The 22,729-nt window shown below is 35.1% G+C and overlaps 3 protein-coding genes and 2 long non-coding RNA genes across 5 annotated transcripts; 1 reads left to right on the top strand and 4 right to left on the bottom strand.

The window, feature by feature from the left end:
* Window positions 1–151: 151 nt before the first annotated feature.
* On the bottom strand, window positions 152–597 carry LOC110229428. The gene is made up of 2 exons (XR_002332837.1): window positions 537–597; window positions 152–449 (listed from the first exon to the last, which is right to left on the bottom strand). It is a non-coding gene; the product is annotated as an uncharacterized LOC110229428 (long non-coding RNA).
* A 2,722-nt stretch (window positions 598–3,319) lies between these two features.
* On the bottom strand, window positions 3,320–3,869 carry LOC110229458. The gene is made up of 3 exons (XR_002332857.1): window positions 3,817–3,869; window positions 3,617–3,689; window positions 3,320–3,343 (listed from the first exon to the last, which is right to left on the bottom strand). It is a non-coding gene; the product is annotated as an uncharacterized LOC110229458 (long non-coding RNA).
* An 8,233-nt stretch (window positions 3,870–12,102) lies between these two features.
* LOC110229333 (receptor like protein 30-like) lies at window positions 12,103–15,263 on the bottom strand. Its single transcript, XM_021029182.1, has 2 exons — window positions 14,734–15,263; window positions 12,103–13,692 (listed from the first exon to the last, which is right to left on the bottom strand). Exons 1-2 carry the CDS (start codon window positions 15,197–15,199, stop codon window positions 12,404–12,406), a joined length of 1,755 nt encoding a protein of 584 aa, XP_020884841.1. The 5' UTR covers window positions 15,200–15,263; the 3' UTR covers window positions 12,103–12,403.
* Window positions 15,264–19,232: 3,969 nt separating this feature from the next.
* Window positions 19,233–20,213, top strand: LOC9314725 (uncharacterized protein At2g23090). Its single transcript, XM_021027465.1, has 3 exons — window positions 19,233–19,456; window positions 19,559–19,599; window positions 19,885–20,213. Exons 1-3 carry the CDS (start codon window positions 19,381–19,383, stop codon window positions 20,002–20,004), a joined length of 237 nt encoding a protein of 78 aa, XP_020883124.1. The 5' UTR covers window positions 19,233–19,380; the 3' UTR covers window positions 20,005–20,213.
* Window positions 20,214–20,254: 41 nt separating this feature from the next.
* LOC9316547 (casein kinase II subunit alpha-3) lies at window positions 20,255–22,589 on the bottom strand. Its single transcript, XM_002878611.2, has 10 exons — window positions 22,402–22,589; window positions 22,018–22,147; window positions 21,740–21,934; window positions 21,501–21,658; window positions 21,250–21,340; window positions 21,031–21,096; window positions 20,848–20,930; window positions 20,667–20,730; window positions 20,518–20,586; window positions 20,255–20,429 (listed from the first exon to the last, which is right to left on the bottom strand). Exons 1-10 carry the CDS (start codon window positions 22,485–22,487, stop codon window positions 20,370–20,372), a joined length of 1,002 nt encoding a protein of 333 aa, XP_002878657.1. The 5' UTR covers window positions 22,488–22,589; the 3' UTR covers window positions 20,255–20,369.
* Between the last annotated feature and the right edge of the window lie 140 nt (window positions 22,590–22,729).

Below are 22,729 nucleotides of genomic sequence, written 5' to 3'. Positions count from 1 at the left end.
TTTTTTCTAATGGTATTTAATGTTTCATTTATTGATTATTTTTTCTTGGGTTTGTTGGAACCAAATTTTGGCAAATGGTTCCGACTAACTTTCTGGCTACTTTACTAATATGGGTACTCGAACTGGAGATATATCACTCACACAAAATTAAGGCCGAAATTTATATATATTATGTAAAGCGGCAAGCAAATGGTTCATGGGCTTGGCCTTTGGGTCGGCTTTGCTCATAATGCTCATGAGATGAACTTGGGTAGATGAGATAATAACCTATCTTTTAATACTACATTTTTTTTTTCTTTTAATACTATATTGATTCTTTTATATTTGATGTCAATGTTTAATAATCTCGAGCCATACGAAAACTCAACGTCTCCGAGATTTTGTTCTGAAATTTTCGCTAGCATTATTTCACCATTTTCGCTAGACTGGTGTCGATCCCTCAGTCTCTCCTGCGGATGTTGTTGGAGGTTCAGTTCCTCTTGAAGCTGATAACACAAATGTCATCACAATAAGGAAAGATGAGATTACACATTTACTTGCTCTTCCGGCTCAGAATAGAATCATTCCTACTTCTCAGGTCTCTGTTCCTATCAAAGAAGACTCTTCTTGGACCCAAGTTTCTTCAAAACCTGCAGCCAAAAACCATGTTGTCAAAAAACAGTTAGTCACCACTAAAAGAAACTATTTCTCTTGTTTAGCAAACCTTGAGGATGCTCCTGCGTCATCTTCATCGTTGATGGAGGACTACCCCTCATCTAACCTTGTTGTCTCTCCTAATTTCACAATCTCAAATACCCAAGCTTCCCCCCAAACCCAAACCCATAAACCCTTTCAGCCTTCTATTACCATTACCCAACCCCAAAATTCTTTTGAGCCTCCAGCTCCTTTAACTTCCTTCTCTAACACCACTTCAAAATCCTCCCATATGCCTGATCTGTCTTTGCCAATCCTAAGTATCCCAAATGCTTTTAGATTTACCCAGTCTTCGGGTTCTTCCCTCTCTAAAGGGGAGTCTCATTCCTAACCTTTCTTATGTCTATACAAACTTTTTTTTGGAATGTCAGAGGAATTAATGACACTGAGAAGCATCATGCTTTTAAGATCTGGCTTAATAGTAATAAAGTATCTTTTGGAGCCCTTTTGGAAACTCATATAAAAGAATCTAATCTGAACCGTGTAATGACAGATTTATGCCCATCTTGGTCTTTTACCTCAAACCATTCGGAGGATGCTGATGGTAGAATTGTAATCATCTGGAAAGGTCCTCTAGTAGTCAATGTCATCCATAAATCCAACAAATGACTACTTGTCAGATAAGCTGCACTAGAATGAGAACTTTCTTTTTTACTGCGGTGTATGCAGCAAATACTGTGGAGGAAAGAGAGGTCTTATGGAGTGAGTTGGAAGCTATTCAATCAGCCCTTGCTCTTCATTCAGTACTGTGGCTCTTAGGGGGAGATTTTAATGAAATTATTCATCACTCTGAACACTCCTCTGCATCAAGGAATCAGTTCACCAGCAACATGATAAAGTTCAAGGACTGCATTCAAACTCTAGAAGTCAGAGATCTTCGGTACTATGGGCCAACTTTCACCTGGACTAATAAACAAGATTCCAACCCTATTGCCAAGAAACTTGATAGGGCACTAATCAATGAAGAATGGCTCTCAACATTTCCCCAAAGCCTAGCAACCTTTCTAGCCCCTGAACAAATCTCTGATCACTCTCCCTGCCTCATCAGCCTAGCTTCTCCCCTTCCTGTAACTGGCTCTAAACCTTTCAAATTCTTTAACTACCTTACTTCTCACCCAGACTTCTTATCTACTGTAGCCCATGCTTGGATTTGCTCTGAAACTGAGGATTACTCCCTAAGAAAAATGAGTTTTAAGCAGAAGAGATTGAGAGGGGATTTGAAAGCTTTAAACACAAACAATTTTTCAGAAATTCAAAAGAGGGTTTGCGAGGCTAACTGTTTGTTAAAACATGTGCAGGTGCTTGCTCTGAACCAGCCAACAATTTCCAATTTTGAGAAAGAGAAGAAATGCCTAGAAAAGTTAGCAATGCTCAGGGGAATTGAGGAAGCCTTCTTCAAACAAAAATCAAGAATTCATTGGCTAATAGTTGGAGATCAGAACACTAATTTCTTTCACAGAGTAACCAAGGCAAGAGCGGCTTACAATGCTATTCATTCACTACTTGGCTTGGATGGCGTCATTGCAACTACCCCGAAAGAGATTGGAGAACTTGCTCATTCCCACTTCAAAAGTATCCTCAGCCCTTTTATTTCGCCTTCAAATCCTTCTCACAGCCAGACTATTGCTGCCTCTTACAACTATTCTTGCACAATAGAGGAGATTCAAATACTTAGTAGGATTCCTTCCTCAGAAGAGATCAGGAAAACTATTTTCAAGCTAAACCCTAACAAGAGTCCTGGTCCTGATGGACTTACCTCAGGTTTCTACAAGGCTGCCTAGACTATACTTGGTGAAGAAGTTGTAGGCTCCATCCAATCTTTTTTCGTGAATCCAGAAATGCCCACATCAACCAACTCGACCATTCTTACCTTGATTCCAAAGACTCCAGGAGCTACTTCTATCAAGGACTTTAGACCCATATCATGTTGCAACACTCTATACAAGACAATAGCTAAACTACTGGTCGGAAAAATCAAACCGTTGCTTCCAAAAATTATTCTGCCTAATCAGACAGCTTTCATCAAAGGCAGGGTTCTGTTAGAAAACTGTTTATTGGCTGCAGAAATTGTCAACGGATACCACAAAGACCAGGGGCCAAAGAAACTCACCATCCAAGTTAACATCGCAAAAGCGTTTGACACCGTGAGATGGGATTTCATCCTTTTCTGTCTTTCCGCTCTCAACCTGCCAGAATTATACATCCATTGGGTCAAAGAGTGTATCACTTCTCCAACCTTTTCAATAGGAATTAATGGTGTAATGCATGGCTATTTTAAAGGGAGTAGGGGTTTAAGACAAGGAGACCCTCTTTCCCCTTATCTATTTACTATAGCTATGAATTTTCTATCTCTACGATTGAATGAGGCTGCTGACCAAGGTCGGTTTGGTTATCACCCAAAATACAGAGAATCTAAACTCACTCACCTCTGCTTTGCTGACGACTTGTTGATCTTCTCTGATGGCTCTCCTACCTCTGTCCAAGGAATCATAGATGTCTTGGCTGAATTCCAGACCCTGTCAGGATTAGCTATCAGTCCTGAGAAGTCTTGTTTCTTTCCTTGTGGGCTTTCTGCAGAAGAAATCACAACTATTGGCAGTTTTTCTAGGATTCCTCAAGGATACCTGCCCATAAGATACCTTGGTCTGCCCTTGTGTACCAAAAAATTAACAATTGTTAACTGTGAGCCACTTCTCCAAAGGATCAAAAGTAAGATATCTTCCTGGACAGCAAAATATTTATCTTTTGCAGGAAGATTACAACTTCTCAATTCAGTTATTGCGGGCATTACTAACTTCTGGTGTGGTGCGTTTATCTTGCCTATGAGATGTATAAAATTAATTAACTCAATGTGTAGTGCATTTCTGTGGAAAGGAACTTTGGAAGGAAAATATGTAGCAAGAGTATCGTGGGAAGTAGTTACCTCCCCCAAAGGTGAAGGAGGCTTGGGTGTGAGAAATTTATTGCTCTGGAACCGAACTTGTTCTCTTAAGCTCCTGTGGATGTTGTTGTTTAAGACTGAATCAGTTTGGTCAGCTTGGATTCACCAAAATGTCATCAAAGATAGAAACTTTTGGGACATTAAACCAAGTCAGGTACAAACATGGACGTTCAAAAACTTACTTAAACTTCGAGGGCTCGCTATTAAGTGGTTCATAATCAGTCTGGGAAATGGTAGGAATTACAGATTTTGGAGAGATCCGTGGACTCCCTATGGACCTCTAATCAACTTCATCGGAACTCATGGACCTCGACTTACGGGTATTCCCTCGAATGCAACGGTATCTTCACTCTGGTCGAATGGATCTTGGTTTCTTCCCCCAGCTCGATCAGACCGATTTGAACAGCTTCTTCTACATCTCTCGACCATAAGACTCAATGATTCTGAAGACATCCAGCAGTGGTGCATCCAAGACGCTGTTAGAGAGGACTTTTGCTCGGGACTGATCTACAATAGCTTAAGAGAAGTAAAACCTCTGGTGGATTGGGATAAAATTGTCTGGATCAAAAGAGGAATTCCAAAACATCGAACACTAACCTGGCTTTTCATCCTCGATCGATGCCCTACACGTGATCGACTCCTCTCGTGGGGTCTCCCTGTTGATGCGAGTTGTCTCCTTTTCAATCAAATGGCAGAATCAAGGCACCATCTTTTCTTTGCTTGTAGTTACTCTCAGGCGATCTGGAGACCTCTTTCTTACTCAATTTTGCGGGCTCACCTGAGCGATGACTGGACAGACCTGCTTCAATCTCTCATCAACTTCTCTGGGAATTCACAACTTCGATACATTCTTCTCCTTGCGTGGCAAAATTCGATCTATGAGATCTGGAGAGAGGGGAACTCTCGCCTTCATCGCAATACTCATAGGTCACCGGAATCAATCACTCGTATCATCGGATCAACTATCAAAAACAGGATCTCGGCGTTTAGACATCAGAATCCAACTTTGGCGAGCAAGCTTATGCAACTATGGATGTCTCGGCAATAAACGACAACAGCAGACCATCGTGTCATCTACCTCTTCATTTGGGCTCTACTACTCCGAATGGGCTTTTCTTCTCTTAATGGGTTTACTACCTTCAAGGGCTTTTTAATTATGGGTTCATTTATCTATATTATAACAATATTTGAGAAGTGTTTTTGCTGACGTGTCGGACTCTCGGCTCTTGTTGAGTCCTTGATTTTACGTAATTACTTAATTACCCTTAATGAAATCTAATTAATTTTGGAAAAATTAAATTGAATTTCGGAATTAACCAGGAAAAAATAATTTCGGAAACAATAAACATGATAATTAACCAAAAAAAAAAAAAAGGAACAACGAAGTACCAGTTAGGAAGCTTTAATTGAATTCATCGTGTTCTTCGTCGTGTGAATATAATTCTTCTAAACGAAGGCAAAACTTGAAATCCTAACATAAAGCATATATTCATAGCAGTAACAGAGATCTAATAATTTAGTGATAGAATTTCACCTATTGATCTGTCGAAGCAGAATAGTCAAGCTTCTCATAGTATCTTGCCCATGTTATGTCTTTAAGACGTCAATACTATTCTGCACCCTATAATTCTAACCAATGAAAAGAACAAATATTTATTACCTTGGATACAGAGTTGACGAAGAAACCTTGGATAAAAACTCGACGAAGAAACTTGTAAGTGTTAATGTATGATGAAGCTTCCATGAACGTGAATTCGTGATCATAATGAAGAAACGTGTGAATGGAGACGGTTGATGGTTTTTATTTTTTTTATTTTTTTTTTATTTTTTTTTTTTTTTACCTTTTGTGTAAACAGATCTGTTTCATAATTTATCGGAAAAGGAATTATACCAAAAAAAAAAAATCGGAAAAGGAAAATATTTATTATAATATTGATATATTTAAGATGATAATGTCAAATATCCGAAAATTATTAATCGGAGCATTAATATAAACATAAAAGAATACTATTCTAACCTTACTCAAATTAATAAGATTTAGATATCCGAAATTAATCGTAAACGGCTATTAATTGTTAAACTAATTAAAATAAAGATCAAACGTACCGGAATAGATGAAATTTTTGGTATGATCGTCGTGTTCGTCGTCGTTTCAATCTAAATATTTGGAAAAAAACGAACAAAAATAATAATATGTAGATCAATGAAAGAGAACCCACCAATTTAGAAACGGTTATCACGCCATCGTATTGTTCGTCGGATGATTATAAGTCTCTAATCCGGAGATTGACTTGAACCCTGACAAAAACATATATTCATAGCATAAAATCGTAAATAGAAGGTAGAAGACCACCTATTAATCGGTTGTAACCTTGTGCAAACTCGATTTAATTTTGACGAATGAAATGTTGGTGTGGTGTCAAAACTTTCTTGGGGAGACTCGAAGATGAGAGAGCTGAAGTCAGAGATAGGCAGAGAGGTTTACATGTGAACTAAGGTATGGAGTGCTAACGTGAACATGAACGTGAACGGCGGTGATTTTTGCACATAATAGCAATTAGATCGAGTTTTGGAAAAAAAATATGGATCAGCGTGACATGACGCATATGGATACCATGCATGTCTATCTATTGTAAATCAAAAATTATATTATTGTTCCGCTTTATTTTTGAAACAGAAAAGAATTTTCCCTTAAATTTTAATATATTTTATAAGATAGTATCAGATATAGTAGTAAATCTAAAATAGTTGTTATTATTCCATATTTTTACGGAAAAAAGTAAATATTATTTTAAATAAACATGGATAACAATGAATAAATGGCAGTTTTACAAATATTTATTATTATGATAGTGATTTGCTTATTAAAATATGTAAATTTTCTTTTCTTTTTTTGCATTTATCGTCGAAAAATTTAGAAACCCTAAATCATGCACCGCCTCCTATTCAATATAAATACCTTGCTCATGGTATTCAATTTCAGATCATAACTAATCCTTCTTTTTTTTGTTCTTTTTTTTCAAACTTTTTTTTGCTTCTACCTAATTTTAATTTTTCTTTTTATTGTAGGGTGGATGTATGGAGGGGACGATGTGAACTGGTGTATGGAAAATTTGGACCTAATTCAATGAATAAACAGGTGATCTTATAGTTTATATGTACAAATTTGATTTTTTTTTTTTTTTTTGTATTTATGGTTTCACTATTTTCACCACTAATCAATTTTTATAATCAAAAAGTTTGGTTTCAACTTTTGAGAAGGTAATCATCGATGGTTAGGTATGTTTCTTTTTGTTGTAAAAAGATGAGGTACCTCCCGATTTTGTTGAGGTACATGTTCTTATTATTTTCAAATATGTCTTTTTCAGAAGAAACACTCAACTTTTGATAACACAGTTGCCACAAAGTCAGAAAGATGACTTATTTCAGGGATGAATCTTCAGAGGAGGCTAATTTTTGTCGTTAATACAATTTAAGTATTCCTCTCTTTAGATTAGGGATAACAAACTTGGCTGTTAAATTCAGGAATTACTCTTCGTTGCCAATCTCTCTCCCCAAACTAAAATATTACATATATGGAAGTAGTAACTTAAAGTTTTTGGTATCGAGGTCATTCTAAGGCACTGAGATTCGGACTTTGGTATGTATAGGATTCGTTTTCCATGCACTAAGATTTAATTATTGTTTAATTTATTGGTTTTTAGGTTTCTTTCCATGCTCTGATGCGTTTTCGGGTGTGCCAATGGAAGCTTGCATCACTCTTTACTTTAAGCGTAAGTATGCTCTGCATTAGCTTCTTCTGTTCCATTGGTTATTATGGGTTTTGACTTTTGAGAAATATACAACAATTTAAAACCAGGTTTTATTGTTGATTGGTTCGGTTTGTATACCATATTTTGCTAAATACATATGACCATAAATAAGACCAAAGGAGCTGGGTTAGCTCCTTTGCCAGCTAGGTTGACTTCGTCTCCTCCCCGTCTTGCGGATTTCCGTTATTCAACGGGTATATTTGAGAAGTATACGGTACTAAAACCACAACCATTGATCTTAGCTTGATCGGTTCTTCCCTAGGATTTATACATAAAAGTAAATTGTTTTGTTTAATAATTTTCCATTGCATGAACTTTCGAGACAACAAGTGGACAGGAGTGTAATGTCATCAAAAGTCAAATCAAACACTGTGAGGAACATAATAGACAACGTTGGCTTCTTTCGCAGCTGCTCAACGTTGTCTCTCCCGATGGTCCCAACACTCTCTTCTTCTTTTTTTGTCAACATTCAAACGTTGTTTAAAATAAATAAAAATGTTTAACCTTAATCATCTTTCTATATCTTTAAATGCCTAAAACTTCAACTTAATCAGTCAGCAATCCGTCACGTTAATGATTTTGAAAGGAAGACTTTTGTTTTGTTTCGGTTAGTTTTGTTTGTTTAGTATTTTAATCACAAGATAACTCTAATTTCCCATTAGAGTTGTGTTAATTGTGTTGATTATGATTTGGCGTTCCAATTCTGATATTATTTTTATGTTGTAAATCTTAAACTGTTACGTTATTGTTCTATCTTCCTATGTGAGAAAAAAGTAAAATGTTTTAAAATTTTGACATGGATAATAATATAATTGTAAATCTATAATAATTATATTATCATTTTATTTATATTTTTCAAAAAGAAATATATTTATCTTAATAGATTTAATATGATAATGTCAAATATAGTTATAAATCTAAAAGAGTTATGTTATTATTCCATCCTTTTATGAGAAAAAAGCAGATATTCTCTTAAACTTTTAAATTAACGTGGATAATAATAAATAAATGATAATTTTACTAATATGATAATGATTCGGTTTTAATCTTACCAAAAAACAAATAATGATTATGCTTTAAAAATATATAAATTTTCTTTGTTTAGTTGTAGATATTGTCATATAAAAAATTCTTAGATCCTCCACTGCCTTAATTTTATGTAAATACCTTGCTTGATATTTAATTTTGATTTGATATCATAACTAATCCTTGCTTTTTTTTTTCGGCACTAACCATTGAATTTTTTATACTGCCATTTAATTCTTGCATAAAAAATAATAATTAATAGTAGTGTTTATTATGAATGCAGGTTTGTTTTCCACAAAAACTAGATTGGATTTATGGAAGCACGTCATTGTTTCCAGTGCGAGGAAACAAATGTCGTATCACTGCTGTTGTGGCTCTTTAGTACTTTCGTTTCTGTTTATGGCTTTGCTTCGGTTGTATGGTTAGTCATCAATCATTGATCTTCTCATTGTTTGAATATTGTTACATAGGAAAAATCATCCTTTTTTATGAATCTTTCAAAAGTTGGGTCCATGCTATTCCCAGTGATTGATTACGTTTATTGAATATTTGTGTGCTTCCTCTGCTGATATTCTAATTCATGCTTTATTCGTCGTCTTTGATACACTCTGATTAACCATTGTGGACCTCTAGAGTCTAATTTGCAATATTAATGCAAGTCTCTTTAACTTACGGATTATGAAGAGCATCCTAAGATTGTTTAATTTGATTCAGGCTTTATGTGGCTAATGTTTGGTCTTGGATGTGAATTAGTCTATCATGTTTCTTGGAAGGTAGGAAGCAATCTTGATGTTTACCAAAATCCAATGTGCTCTTTTGTAGCTCAGTTTTGAAATATGTACTAATTATTGTAGAGGGAACCCGAAACAAAGAGACCATATGTATGATTTTATATGCGAAGAGAAGCTCCGAATTTGAAATCGTCTCCACTCCGGTGATATGTGGCCATGGTGTGAAGGAGTCTGGAGCCATGGTTATTTCAGATTCGGACATAACCGTAATTGTTAAACTAATAAAAATAAGATCAAACGTACCGGATTGATGAGAATTTTTGGTGTTCTTCGTCATGTTCTTCGTCGTATGGATCTAACAAAACAAAAAAAATATATATACCCCAGAATTTTTTTTTGTTTGTTAATAGAGAGAACCCACCAATTTTGTAGCGTTGATTGTGACATCGAATTGTTTGTCGGATGAATATAAGTCTCTAATCCGGAGACTGAAGTTGAACCCTAACAAAAACATATATTCATAGCATAAAATTCATAAATAAAAGGTAGAGCATCACATAGCTTTTTCTTCAAAGCCAACACATCTCTCTTTGTAGCCGAATTACTCTCCAGTTTGGTATATACTCAAATTTTCCAATGACTTCCTTCTCGAACCTGGAGCGTTTTTGCTTTGCCGGATATTTTTAGGATATGGCTCTTATGTATCTCTTGTGAGTCACATGAAATGTTGTTTAGGTAAAACTTTTGGTTTGAAAGAGAATGATCTATGACAAGCATAATCGGTTATTTGTTATATATGTGGCCATGTTCATATTGCTTTCTCCACAAGCAATTTTCCAGTTTTGTAGCATTCGATATTTAAATTTAAAAGCTTCAATACGTGTATACATGTGTATGTATGTATATATATGAATTATTCTCAGTTGCACATAGTGGTTTCTAAGGGATAGATACTTGCTCTCTGTAACCCTCTCATTTTTAGTACCTATCTTCAGTGTTTACTTTGCTAAGAGCTTCTTGATAGGCATACATCTTTGCAATCTCAGATCAATATACTGCAAATACATATACGATACAGTTAAGAAAATGATATTTCTCTTACAACTTTTTATATGGGTTTTATAAACAAGAGATCAACTGAAGGGTTACGCAGCAACCAATGGCGAAGGTAGAGACAAAGATACTACAGTAGGGACGATAAATATGACACGATATATACAAAGGAGATGCCTGTTTCTATACCATTGAAATTTTACGTACATAACTACTTCAAAGAGCAAGATGACTTACTTGATAGGTAAGAGATATGGTAAGAGATTATATTTTTCAATTATTTGTTTCCAACTACGAAAAACTCCAGTGACATACAATCTAAAAGCATGAATATGTCATAAAATCAAGAATACAACAAAAACCAGGAAGATGGGCCCAAATTAAAGTCCGAAACTGGACGTGGGGAACCCACAGACAGTGGCGGTCGGAGCGTTACAAATATGAAAGATACGAGGAAGCGTGAATATGTCATAAAACCAAGAGTACTACAAAACCAAGAAGATGTGCTCAAAGAACGAAACTGGACGTGGGAACCCACAGACAGTGGCGGTCGTGGCATTACAAATATGAAAGAAACGAGTAAGCATGAATATGTCATAAAATCAAGAGTACGACAAAACAAAAAAGATGGGCCTAAAGACCGAAACTAGACGTGAAGAGCCCACGGACAGTGGCGGTCGAGGCGTTGCTAATATGAAAGAAACGAGTAAGCATGAATATGTCATAAAATCAAGAGTACGACAAAACAAAGAAGATGGGCCTAAAGACCGAGACTGGACGTGGGAACCCATGGACAGTGGCGGTCGGGGCGTTGCTAATATATTGTTGGTTTAAATATATAGATTTTTTATATAAACACTAATAATTGTTTGTGATTCAAAAACACTATTAATTGTTGATTACTAATAATATATATCAAAAGTTATAGCGTTTTACCATAATTCTATATTAATGTCGTTATAAAAATTAGACTCTTGACAAAATTAATTCAATAAATATCCCTAACTTGATAACCCTAAATATTAATTATTAATTCTGCTCTTAATCAACATATAACCCCGCGCTGGGCGCGGGGACCTCTCCTAGTTTTCTTTTATAAGGATACTAACTAGTATGGGTTGTAATTTATAAAACACTTTCAGCTTCGGCAATTTAATTTTATGCAACAAATTAAAAAAAAACATAATGTATTATTTATTATATCGTGTCTATTTATTTTATTATTTAGGTTGTGGCACCACCTCGTGGCTAACGATCTAGCAGTGAGAGCCTGAATAACACGCAACAAGTTCTCTCTATACTAGCAAAACTGATTGGATTACTTAACAACAACTATGTAAAGAGAGTGGTAGCAATGATCCATTTTAAAACCAGTGATTTGATTCATTATCCTACGTTTAACAATTGGGAATGTATTTGGGGAAATTGTAAAAGGTCAGTGATTCATTTGGCAGAAAATAGAAGAGGAGCGTGGTTAATTTGCGATTCAATTCTGGAAAAAAAAGAGAGTAGTCCTTGTATAGATAGTCTTATGGTAGAGCGTGATCATCTTTTGTGTGATCAGTGATGTGTAAAGAGGAATAGAGTTTATGTGCTTTGTTCTTGGATGATAAGAGTGGAGATTAGTTACTCCAAAATTATCAATTCAGGATTTGATTCATTATCCTACGTTCTTATCACAAAGTCTACTTCAAACTTTCTACACAATTGTAATGGTTTCTTACTTTGCGTTCCACTTTAAATTTACATACTTCACTTTTGTTTCTCTTTTTTAAATTCTTTATGCAATGAATTGTAGAGGAGAAGCCGTATCAAAATTTTTGTATGACATAATCTATAGAAATTATTATAACTAGAACCTTGTCATCCCCTTAAGTATAACTTTCTTTCTTTTTTCTTGCAGTACAACAAAATATCATGATATTGAATATAACAAGAAATGATTAGGGGAGAGAGATCGATGAGCTAACGGGTTCGGGTGCGGGTGCCTCCATGCTTGTTTCGCCCAAAAGTCTTCATAAACCACTCATGCTTGTATGAAGCCACTATGTATCCGATCGTTAATCCAAATACAATTCCAGGTGCAAAGCCTAACCCTGCTGCTACCCAACTCAACCATTCCTCTTCTTCGTCTTCTTCTCTTGATTCTAGTGGTTCAGTTTGTGGTGATGTTGGTACTGGCACGTATATATATCTCCACATATATCTTTAAGAGAAGGACCGTAAAGTCCGGGATTTCCCTCGTAGGAAGAGCAATTCTGTCGTTGAAACTGTGTGCCTTGAGGTATTGAACCTACAAGCTGATTATGTGAAACGTTTATCCACTCAAGAGAAGAAAGGTCCCCTAGCTTTTGAGGGATCTCTCCTGAAATCTTGTTTTGGGATATGTCCAGTGATTCAAGCGCTGTAAGGTTTGCGAAAGACGATGGGATGTGGCCCGTGAAAGCATTTCTTGACAAATTTAGAATAAGAAGTTCCTTTAACAAACTGATGGATTCAGGAATTTCTCCATGGAATTTGTTTCCAGAAAAATCAATGGCTGTGTAGACTGTGAGGATACGTTGCATCTTCATCTCTATTCCTTTGCTCATCAAAATAATTGAATCATAGTAGTATGCTTTGCCTCCCATGTACTTCCATTGCGTATTGTCTCCATTTGAGTACATTGCCCTCCAATTCATGAAGTAATCAGATCTTAAGGTACCCGTAAAGTGATTATGAGATATGTCAATGATTCGCAATTGCTGAAACCCAAAAGAAGCTTGGGAGTGATGCAACTCACCATGAAACTCGTTAGAGCTGAGTACAAGAACTCGTAGATTTTGTAGAGAATCCAACCACAATGGAAAAGTGTCGTTGATTTTGTTGTTTCCCACATTCAAAACTTGGAGGCTAGAGCAACTCTTTAGCGATGTTGGAAGTTTTCCCACCAATCGGTTGTGACTGACGTCGAGTGACCTTAACTTCTTGGCGTTCATAAACATTTCAGGAAGACTTCCGTTGAGGCTGTTGTTACGAAGATTCAGATCTGAAAGAGGACTCTTCAGAGTTGCTAAACACGGAGGAATTGAGCCATAGAAGTTATTGCTAGATAAATCTAGAGTGGTTGAGCTTAGTCGGCATATTGATGGAGATATTTGTCCAGTGAAGTTGTTCTTGAAGACCAAATAACATTGAACAAATCTGGATGGAATGAAGAGTGGTCCTTGGAAAGCATTTGAACTGAGATCTAAGATATCAAGACTACTTCCAGAGGAATCTTCTACGGATCCCTTGAAACCGCTGAGAGAGTTGTTAAAAAGTACCACTTCCAACAACTTTGGTAGTCTCCATAACCAGTCCGGTACCAGACCTTTGATTTTGTTGTTAGAAAGATCTAGAGAAGTCATATTTGGTTGGTTTCTTATGAACTTGGGAAACTCCGTTATATTGCACCCTGACAAATACAAAGTTTCCAAATGTGATGGAAAATACAAAAGAGAAGTGATGTTTGATATTGAAACTGGGATGCCTGATAAAGACAATCCCATAAGCTGCTTGAGGGGAGAAAAAGAATTAATGTCCACTGGAGTATTGACTATGAACCTGTTATTGTCAAGGAATAAATATTGTAGATAAGGTAATGAAGAAATATTCTCAATCCCAACGAGGTCGTTGAGTTGGTTATCATACAAAATAATGTGGGTCAACGACGGAATATTGAAAAGGGAGAAAGGAATAGCTCCAGTAAAAGAATTTTTACATGCGTAAAACTCCTTCAATTTGGAGAGTTGGCTAATGTTAGCTGGTAGGGAACCTGAGAACTTATTGCCACAAAGATGTAAAGATCGTAGTTGAGTCAAATTGAGTAATGGAAGGGGAAAGTTTCCGGTGAGCTGGTTATCTTCAACACAAAAGAAGGTTAATTGGTTTAGATTTCCGAGCGAAGTTGGAATTTCCCCAATGAAGTTGTTATCCGAAAGGTCAAGATATGTGAGATGGGAAAGGTTTCCAAGTGAAGAAGGAATCCTTCCTGAGAAATTTGAGAAGAAAAGGCTAAAAAAGGTCAAGTTTTGGAGGTTGCTAATGGAGTTAGGTATGCTACCTGAAAAAGATGTGTTGAAAAGGCTAAACCTTAGTAGAGAGTTATTTGCATGAAATTCAGGAAGATTACCTCTAAGTTTTGGATTGTTATCGAGGCTAATATTCTGTAAGTTGGGTATAAGAAAAACCTTGTTTGGAAATCCTCCAAAGAGGTTGCAACCCCCAAGACGAAGCGATCTTAAAGACCACATGTATGAAAACTCATGTGGGATTTCCGAAGAAATGTTTACAGAACTCATATCTAGTTCTTCAAGGTTTCTCAAGCTTAGTGCAAGTAGATGGAGAAATGATTTGTCAGTGGATAAAGAGCTTGGAAAATTCTGAAAAGAGGAAGCGGGAGAAAGATCAAGAGACACCAACTTGGTTAACTGAAGAAGCTCAATTGGAATTTGACCTGAAAATGAAGACCGAGAGAGCTCAAGTATTTCTAACTCCTTGAGTTTGCTGAACTCAGGTGGGATGGGAGAGGCAGTGAAGTTGTTGTAAGAAAGGCTCAAAGCACGGAGATACGGCAGTCTAAAGAGACTACTGTTGGATTTGAGCGGACCATGGAGGCAGCTAAAGCTCAGGTCTAGCATAATCACAACGCCAAACTTGGCATCACATTTGATTCCGTCCCAAGAACAGCAGTCACTGTCATTCCCCCATGATTTCGTCATCAGATTACCACCATCAAGGTCAAGAAACTCACACGGCCTTTGAATCTGAAACTCGTTCTTCAACTCCAAAAGGAGATCCCGTTGGTCGGGACGACACAAGTCAGGTGTAAGAGACGCAGAAGTGTTTAAGAAACTTGAAGTAGAGAAGAGAAGAAGAATGGTAAGTAGAGAGAAACTCATTGAGTTGGAGCCTACGATCATTTTTGAGTATCAAAAACACGAAATGTATATTTTTTATTCTTTTCTCTTTTTTTAAGTGATTGTGAGATAGTTGTGTGGCTCTCGTCCCTCTTTATATACACACGAAAGATATAATTATTTTGTCGTTGTTAAGTCACAAAATATACAGTTCGCTTTAGTGTGAACAATCTTTGCCGTGTAAGAAAATTATGTAGAGACCGAACTAGATATAATTCATCAATAACGCCAAAACTCAAAATTTGAAATATGAAATGAAAGACAAGAAATCTTCTTGGTTTGACTAATTATTCGTTGCTGTTTATTATTATATACAAAAACGTTTTCCATGATGTTTTGTTAATACCTAGGATTTCACCGCGGGGCAAAATTGTATGTTATGTATTTTATATAATAATTTATTGGATTTTTAAATTCATACGGTAAAAAAATTATTTCTCATTTAAGTATTTTATATTATAATTAATATGGTTGAACTACAGAAATATTGTTTTTGAGTTGTTGTATTTGTTTTTTAGATGTGTTAATTTGTACTGATGTACTTAGAAGATTTGTAGGTGTAGAAGTGATATAGTGTTAATATTGGCAGACATTTATAATCATGGACTACTATAATAATTTGATATTATTTTGTATCTAAAAATTTTACACCGCGGTACATTGTGGGTCAATTTTTTAAATTAAAAGCTTTAAATTTTAAGTTATATTTGTTTTGTTAATATTGTTTGGCTTATTCAATGTTTAAGATTATATAATTATAAATCTTTTTTTTAAATTTTAGGATTTCACATGTGGTATATCGTCCCGTATTAATATCGACTCAAACCCGGTCCACCATATAATACTGTCCCGTGAAATTAAACATCATATTGTTATTTTTCTTTTTAATAATATTTTTATGTAAAAGACATATTTAAAAATTTTTAAAAGTTTCAATTCTTTAAAATAAAGAACCGGAGTAACCCGGATAACAATTTTAATTTTAGACGCCTGGTAAATCAAGCTTTCTACTCATTTGTATTCAGAATCATTTTGATTTTTTTTATAGTATGACTTTGAACCATTGTCCAATTTTTAAGCAATGTGGGATATTATACATATATTTTTTCTTTATCGATTGAAAAATATATGTCCGTTTTAATATTTTAAATCTCATTATATGCAGAAAAGTGAAAGAAGAATCATATATTAATGTTAAAATTAGGTAGAGAAGTTTTAGGAAATTAGCAATCGAATTTAGAAACAAATAAATTGTTACCATATTTGGAAGCCACGGTATCTAAAAGATTTTTTGGAAAATATCTTGTAATATTAATTAATAGATAAACATTTATGACAATGACATTCTCTTGTAAATAAGTGTCAATTTTATGATTTATTTCATATTTGTACTTCGAAAATGTATATATAGATAAAAAAAACCTGTAACTTGTTAAGAGATTTTATGCTTCTATCAGGTCAATCAATATCTCACAATAATAACTTAAAGGCATATGCCAACAACCAAAAAGCCCTAAAACCTAAAGGAAGAAAATTATATCCTTTCGTTCCGCCAAGAAATATCATTCGTAAAATATACAAATTTTTCAAAACGGAATTTTATAGGTACCATAAATTTCAAAAAGGTCCATTTCAGAAAATTTCTTCAATTTTATATATACAAAATTTCTTCAATTTTATATATACAAAATTTTGACAAATGGTTCCAAACAATTGTAATAACGATGGATTATTCAGCGTGAGCACTATAACATAGTGTACTCATATTAAAAAAAAAAAATAAGAGTTCATTTACAAATGGTTCCAAACAATTGTAATTAATAACGATGGATTATTCAGCGTGAGCACTATAACATAGTGTACTCATATTAAAAAAAAAAAAAATAAGAGTTCATTTACAAATGGTTCCAAACAATTGTAATTAATAACGATGGATTATTCAGCGTGAGCACTATAACATAGTGTACTCATATACAAAAAAATAAGAGTTCATTTGAGCGAAAAATGAAAGTATAATGTTGGTTTGCATGTATCCCAATAATCCTCACTTCATATCAAGAACCAAGAACCTTTGGTTTTACTTTCAGCTAAACGTTGGCACTTGGGCACCGGGAACCATTTATTCGCGAGGTCTTCTCGAAGCACCCTTATCATCAGTGGCGGACCCATAAATAAATTTTACCCGGGTTAATACTTAAAAAAAAAATTATTTCATAAGCAAATAAAAAAAGAGTATATAAACTGCTGTTATTTTTTAATTTTTAAAAGTATATAAGACAAAAAGATATGCATTTAAGTTAAAATGGAAAAAAAAAAAGACTAAATATGTCATTTGGGATGCTTGAACCCAGGTTTAGGTGTGTCAACAACTTGGAAAATACCAACTATGCTGTTGGAACTTTTGTTGCTTATAAACACTAAAATATATTTGATTAATTTACTCAGGTCAGGTGACCCACCTTTCTTGTAAGTGGGTCCGCCCCTGCTTATCATCGTGTTACATTATTGAGAGCTCCTTCCACACCGACAGTGCCGGCTCAACAGTATTATAGGCCCTAGGGCAAAAAAAATTTTAGGCCCTTAACATTTTTTTTTTTTTTGTTCTTTGTGTTATATAAAAAAATTGTATGATATTTTTATTAAAAAGTTAATTATTAAAACTAAAAACAATAATAAAAAAATTTATGGGCCCTTCTAAATTTTATTTTTATGTTGTAATTTAAAATTTTAATACTTTTATAAAAAAAAAAAATTAAAATGGGCCCCTTAATTATTGGAGCACGAGATTGGACCCCTGGCCGTCGCACAGCTCGCCCCCTATTTGAGCCGACACTGCACACCGAGCATGTAGCTCAAACCCATTTTCCTAGGTCCACTTTTTCGACCTAGGCTCTGATACCAATTGTTGGGTTATGCAAACCCAAGACAATTCTCATTTAGTATGATATTTTTCGCTTTGGACTAAGTGGCTAAGCCCGTACGGATTTGGTTTTAGACTCCGCAAATTCATGTCATTCAGCCAAATTTCTCGGTTACCATTTAGAACGATTCAGAGAGGTGATTGATGCTAATGTTGTCCGTAAAACTTATCCATGAAGATCAAAAGACTATGGTTTTGTAAGTACCTTATTCTAATTCAATTTCATATACGATAAAAAAATTGTCCTGCTTCTTGTACCTTTTGTTTAGTATTAAAAATATGAAGAATTTTTCTGACTTTCAAGCCAACGTTCCTTTGTATGGTCGATTAAAAAACACGACGTACAAGTTTAAAAGTTCCTAAATCATATAACCAACTATCACATAACCAGAAACTCTAATCAGTAAACACCAAATCTAAACCTTTAAACCCGAGAGAGAGAAATTGCAAATGAATATGCAAATGCAAAAGCAAAACAAAGCCAACTTGAAAACTCAAACTTAAAAGAGATCCGAATCCAAAACACCTAGTCCTGGGCGTTCGGTTATCTAATCGGTTATCGGTTCGGTTCCATTCAGTTTCGGTTCTAAAATTTAGTATCCATTCGGATATTTTGAAATTGCGGTCTGGTTTCGGTTCGGTTCCGGTTCTTTCAGTTTTAAAATTTAGTATCCATTCGGTTATTTTGCTTTAGATATTTTTGGATATTTCGGTTATTTTTTGGTATTTTCGGATAATTTTGGATATTTTAAGGTTATTTTTGAGTGTTTTTACTATTTTTATATATTTTTCAAGTATTTTTGATTATTTGGTCTATAAATAACTAATATTTTTGAAAATATAATTGTATTTCGGATATTTTCGGTTACCCAAAATATTTTGGTTCGGTACCAATTTACAGTTCTTTCATTATAAAAATTGAATATCCATTCGGTTATTTAAAATTTTTGGTTCGGTTATTTTTACTTCGGTTTCGATTCGGTTTATTTGTCCAGGCTTAAAAAAAAACAAAAGAAGAAGAAGGCCGAAGGCCTAAGGCCCATTGAGTTGAAATCGAATTATCTAGAATCCAAAAAAAAAACGCGTTAGGTGATTGGTGAGTGGGCGAATTAAATGTCAGTGGACATTATAGAAAAAAAGAAGCAAGTGGCATTATAAATCTTTTTCTCATTGAGTCGGCAAAAAATTCCATTTCGCATTTTTTTCTTCTTCCTCTTCTGCAAAATTAGGGTTTGTGTTCTTCTTCTTCTAATCGATCAGAAAGATGGGTGGAGGAAACGCACAGAAATCAGCGATGGCTCGTGCCAAAAACTTGGAGAAGGCAAAAGCTGCAGGAAAAGGTAACAACAAACCAGATTCAATTTTAGGGTTTTGTCAAATGGAGATTTTTAGCCGTAGAAATCGTGTTTCTTGATGATTTTTGTGTTTGATCTCTCTTATAGGTAGCCAATTGGAAGCTAACAAGAAGGCTATGTCGATTCAGGTAATCATTTTTTACTACTTATTGCTTTATATCGTCTTCGAAGTTCGAAATCATCGAAAGATAAAATTTTGTATTTTTACAATTCTTGATTTGTAGAATTGGTTTTTCTTAACAACTACAATTATTAGTCCTTGGGATTGTTTATGGAGTCATGAAACCTTAGTTTAATTGTCTTTGTAATTTACCCGTTTAGTCGCTTTTGTAAGATTTTATCTCATGTTGATGCACAATCTCTTGATGATCCTATAAATTTTGTGTTCACTAACTTGTTATTTGTTGATACAGTGCAAGGTTTGTATGCAAACATTTATCTGCACGACATCGGAAGTGAAATGCAGGGAGCACGCAGAGGCGAAGCATCCGAAAGCCGATGTTGATGCTTGTTTCCCTCACCTCAAGAAGTGATGAAAACTATCTATTATCTCAACTATAAAGGATTCCAATGTAAAACGTATGAATCCTCCTCTTTCCTATGTTTGTATCAAAGTCTTGACAGTATTTATGGTTTCTGCTTCTCTCTACTTAAAAGACTTGTTTTCAACAATAAGTCTCTTGCTATGATTATATAATGAAGCTTTGTTTGGAACTTTTTTATATATAACTGGCTTTTTTTTTTTTGCTTCTTATTAAGACTATGTTTCAATGAAACTATGAAAGTATAAAACAACTACCACAATTTTGTTACAACTTCTGGTGTTTTTGGGGTTACAACAACAACATCACAATGTTTTTGGTTCAAAAATAGTAGTAACAACAATCAAGCTTGGGTTTTACTGAGTTCGTAGTCTGCTGCTCTCTGCGGCTTTAACTTGAGCGAAATATGGATGATCCTATAGACCAATAGGGAAACCAGAGATTATAAGTTTGACGAGATCATCGGATAAAAAAAAAAGATGTGTGCTTTAGGAGGATTTTTACCATAGCTTCTCTTGCGGTCAATCTGTCTTGATGATCATACCGAAGAAGCTTATCGAGAAAATCAATGCCCTGAAGAAGTTCATACAGTGAGAGTCAATTCACCCAGTACAGAATGAAGCAGTTTATATTTTATCAAGAAAGAGTGGAACCTCTGGCGAGACCAAGTGTTGGTTGTCGGCATTAATAAACTTGGACCATGGTTTCCTGTTATGCCTGCAAATGAGAGTGGCTTATATTTTAACTCAATTGGCCTGAAATTAACCGAGCTCGAGTTGTGCGAAGCAACAGTTTTCAACTTCTAAACACAAGAGAATCAAGGTTGAAATAAACCTCCCAACAAGTGCTTCCAGTTGAGGCTCAAGATCCAGCTGATATTTATTAAGGTAAGTGTTTAACTCATCGGTTCCCAACACCTACGCGCACACAAATTTTCAACAAGAAATCAAGTAAATGGATCGAAATCTACAATGTAATCTATTCAAATACGTCAGCAGCGTAGCGCTAGCAATATACCTTGGCGATTTTGACAAGTTGATCATGATTATCATGACCATAAAAGAACGGTTCCTTGCGAAATATCTGCAGAGCATTTGATAAGTGAATAAAGCCGCAACAACAGATATCACCATTGTTCAAAGACGGCAAAAACAAATTAAAATCAGTAATTTTATTGCTTATAATAACGTCAACATCGAGACTAGAGAGAGAAGTGAGAGGATTCTCAGTTCTCACCATGCCAGCAAACATGCAGCCAAGGCTCCACATGTCTAAAGAATAGTCATAATCCTGTAGATCCACTAGCAGCTCGGGACCCTTGAAGTATCTGACAAACAATTCCCAGACTTTCAGTCTAACGGAAGTAATAACTACAACAGGTTTTGATTGCAAAGCTAGTTTCGCATTTTAAAACTTCCAAATATTGGCATTGCCAAGGCAAGTATCTGACAAACAATTTCAAATAGAGCTGTGGTATCTGATATTACCGTGAAGCAACTCGAACATTATACTCTTTTCCAGGATGGTAGAACTCAGCAAGACCCCAATCTATCAGACGAAGTTTACGCAGCTGATGATCTATCATGACATTGTGAGGCTTGACATCCCTATGCATTATTCCTTGAGAATGGCAGAAATCAAGTGCCTGAAATGCAATAACATTAGCTATGGAGTCCGCGAAAAGTCATTTACAGTAAGTACCCATTATAGAAGAGCGATACATTACCTTAAGAAGCTCATAAATATAGTACCGGATATCGTAATCAGTCAATGTAGGATACAATACTTTAAAGTCCACACTGTTGACAAACTCAAATATCAAGCTAGGTGTTTTGGAGTGCTCATCTCTGACAATATCATACAGCTTAACAATATTTGGTCCACCATATAGGTTCTGCAGTATTTTGATCTCCCTCTTTATCTGCATAACATGGAAGCAATGACTAATCAAGTATCTTCATGTATGCAAAATGTATCAGAAATTGAGTTCCACTAACTAATCACCTTCTTCTTTTTGACGGGTTTGAGGATCTTGATAACGCAACGTTCATTCGTATTGACGTTTTTGCCTTCGAAAACTTCACTGTATTTTCCTCTACCAACTTTCCTCACAACCTCATAATCATCTTGATGACTGAAAGATTTCCACAAAAGATTCACACAAAGTCTTTAATAATCTTACTCAGATGAATTTCAAAATCCAATATTTGCTAATAGATACTTAAACACAGTGTCTTCAAGAAACCTAAGTCCAAACCCTAAAAAATAAACTTTCTCTGATTCAAATTCGATTTCGCGACAAATCAATCAAATTCCTTCTAAAGACACAGATATAATATCACAAAGAATTCAAAATCCATGAAAAAATTATAAAGCGAGAAAATTTACCCCCATTGAACAACGAGAGACTCGTAGTCCCAATACTCTTTTGGACAAACAACGTTAACATCTGTATAAACCCTAGATTTCGACATCAATTTTGATCTGAAAATAGAGAAATTTCTTAGCGATCACAAATCTTCTCTCTTTTGGTTTCAAGTGGACGATGATGACAGAACAAGTGCGTTGCCCAGGATTAAAAACAAAAAAAGGTTGAAGAAGAAAGAATCTATAATAACCAAATCTAACCGATTAATCACACTTTAACCGGACCGAACCGAACCGAACCGTTTACTCAATCTGGTTAAACGATTAAACCACAACTTAACCGGAAATA

Source organism: Arabidopsis lyrata (assembly GCF_000004255.2).
Source record: "Arabidopsis lyrata subsp. lyrata unplaced genomic scaffold ARALYscaffold_4, whole genome shotgun sequence".
NCBI lineage: Eukaryota > Viridiplantae > Streptophyta > Magnoliopsida > Brassicales > Brassicaceae > Arabidopsis > Arabidopsis lyrata.
This window is presented reverse-complemented; position numbering and strand designations above follow the sequence as displayed.

What these genes read in the sequence shown, in the direction of transcription:
- LOC110229333 (XM_021029182.1), bottom strand. Translation starts at nt 15,199, where the DNA reads ATGATCGTAGGCTCCAACTCAATGAGTTTCTCTCTACTTACCATTCTT. An exon ending in CTCTCGGTCTTCATTTTCAG is followed by an intron (nt 13,693 to 14,733) that starts GTCAAATTCCAA and finishes TGTATTTGTCAG; the next exon opens with GGTGCAATATAACGGAGTTT.
- LOC9314725 (XM_021027465.1), top strand. Translation starts at nt 19,381, where the DNA reads ATGGGTGGAGGAAACGCACAGAAATCAGCGATGGCTCGTGCCAAAAAC. An exon ending in GGCAAAAGCTGCAGGAAAAG is followed by an intron (nt 19,457 to 19,558) that starts GTAACAACAAAC and finishes TCTCTCTTATAG; the next exon opens with GTAGCCAATTGGAAGCTAAC. An exon ending in AGAAGGCTATGTCGATTCAG is followed by an intron (nt 19,600 to 19,884) that starts GTAATCATTTTT and finishes TTGTTGATACAG; the next exon opens with TGCAAGGTTTGTATGCAAAC.
- LOC9316547 (XM_002878611.2), bottom strand. Translation starts at nt 22,487, where the DNA reads ATGTCGAAATCTAGGGTTTATACAGATGTTAACGTTGTTTGTCCAAAA. An exon ending in TCTCTCGTTGTTCAATGGGG is followed by an intron (nt 22,148 to 22,401) that starts GTAAATTTTCTC and finishes GAAATCTTTCAG; the next exon opens with TCATCAAGATGATTATGAGG. An exon ending in GCTGCATGTTTGCTGGCATG is followed by an intron (nt 21,097 to 21,249) that starts GTGAGAACTGAG and finishes AATGCTCTGCAG; the next exon opens with ATATTTCGCAAGGAACCGTT.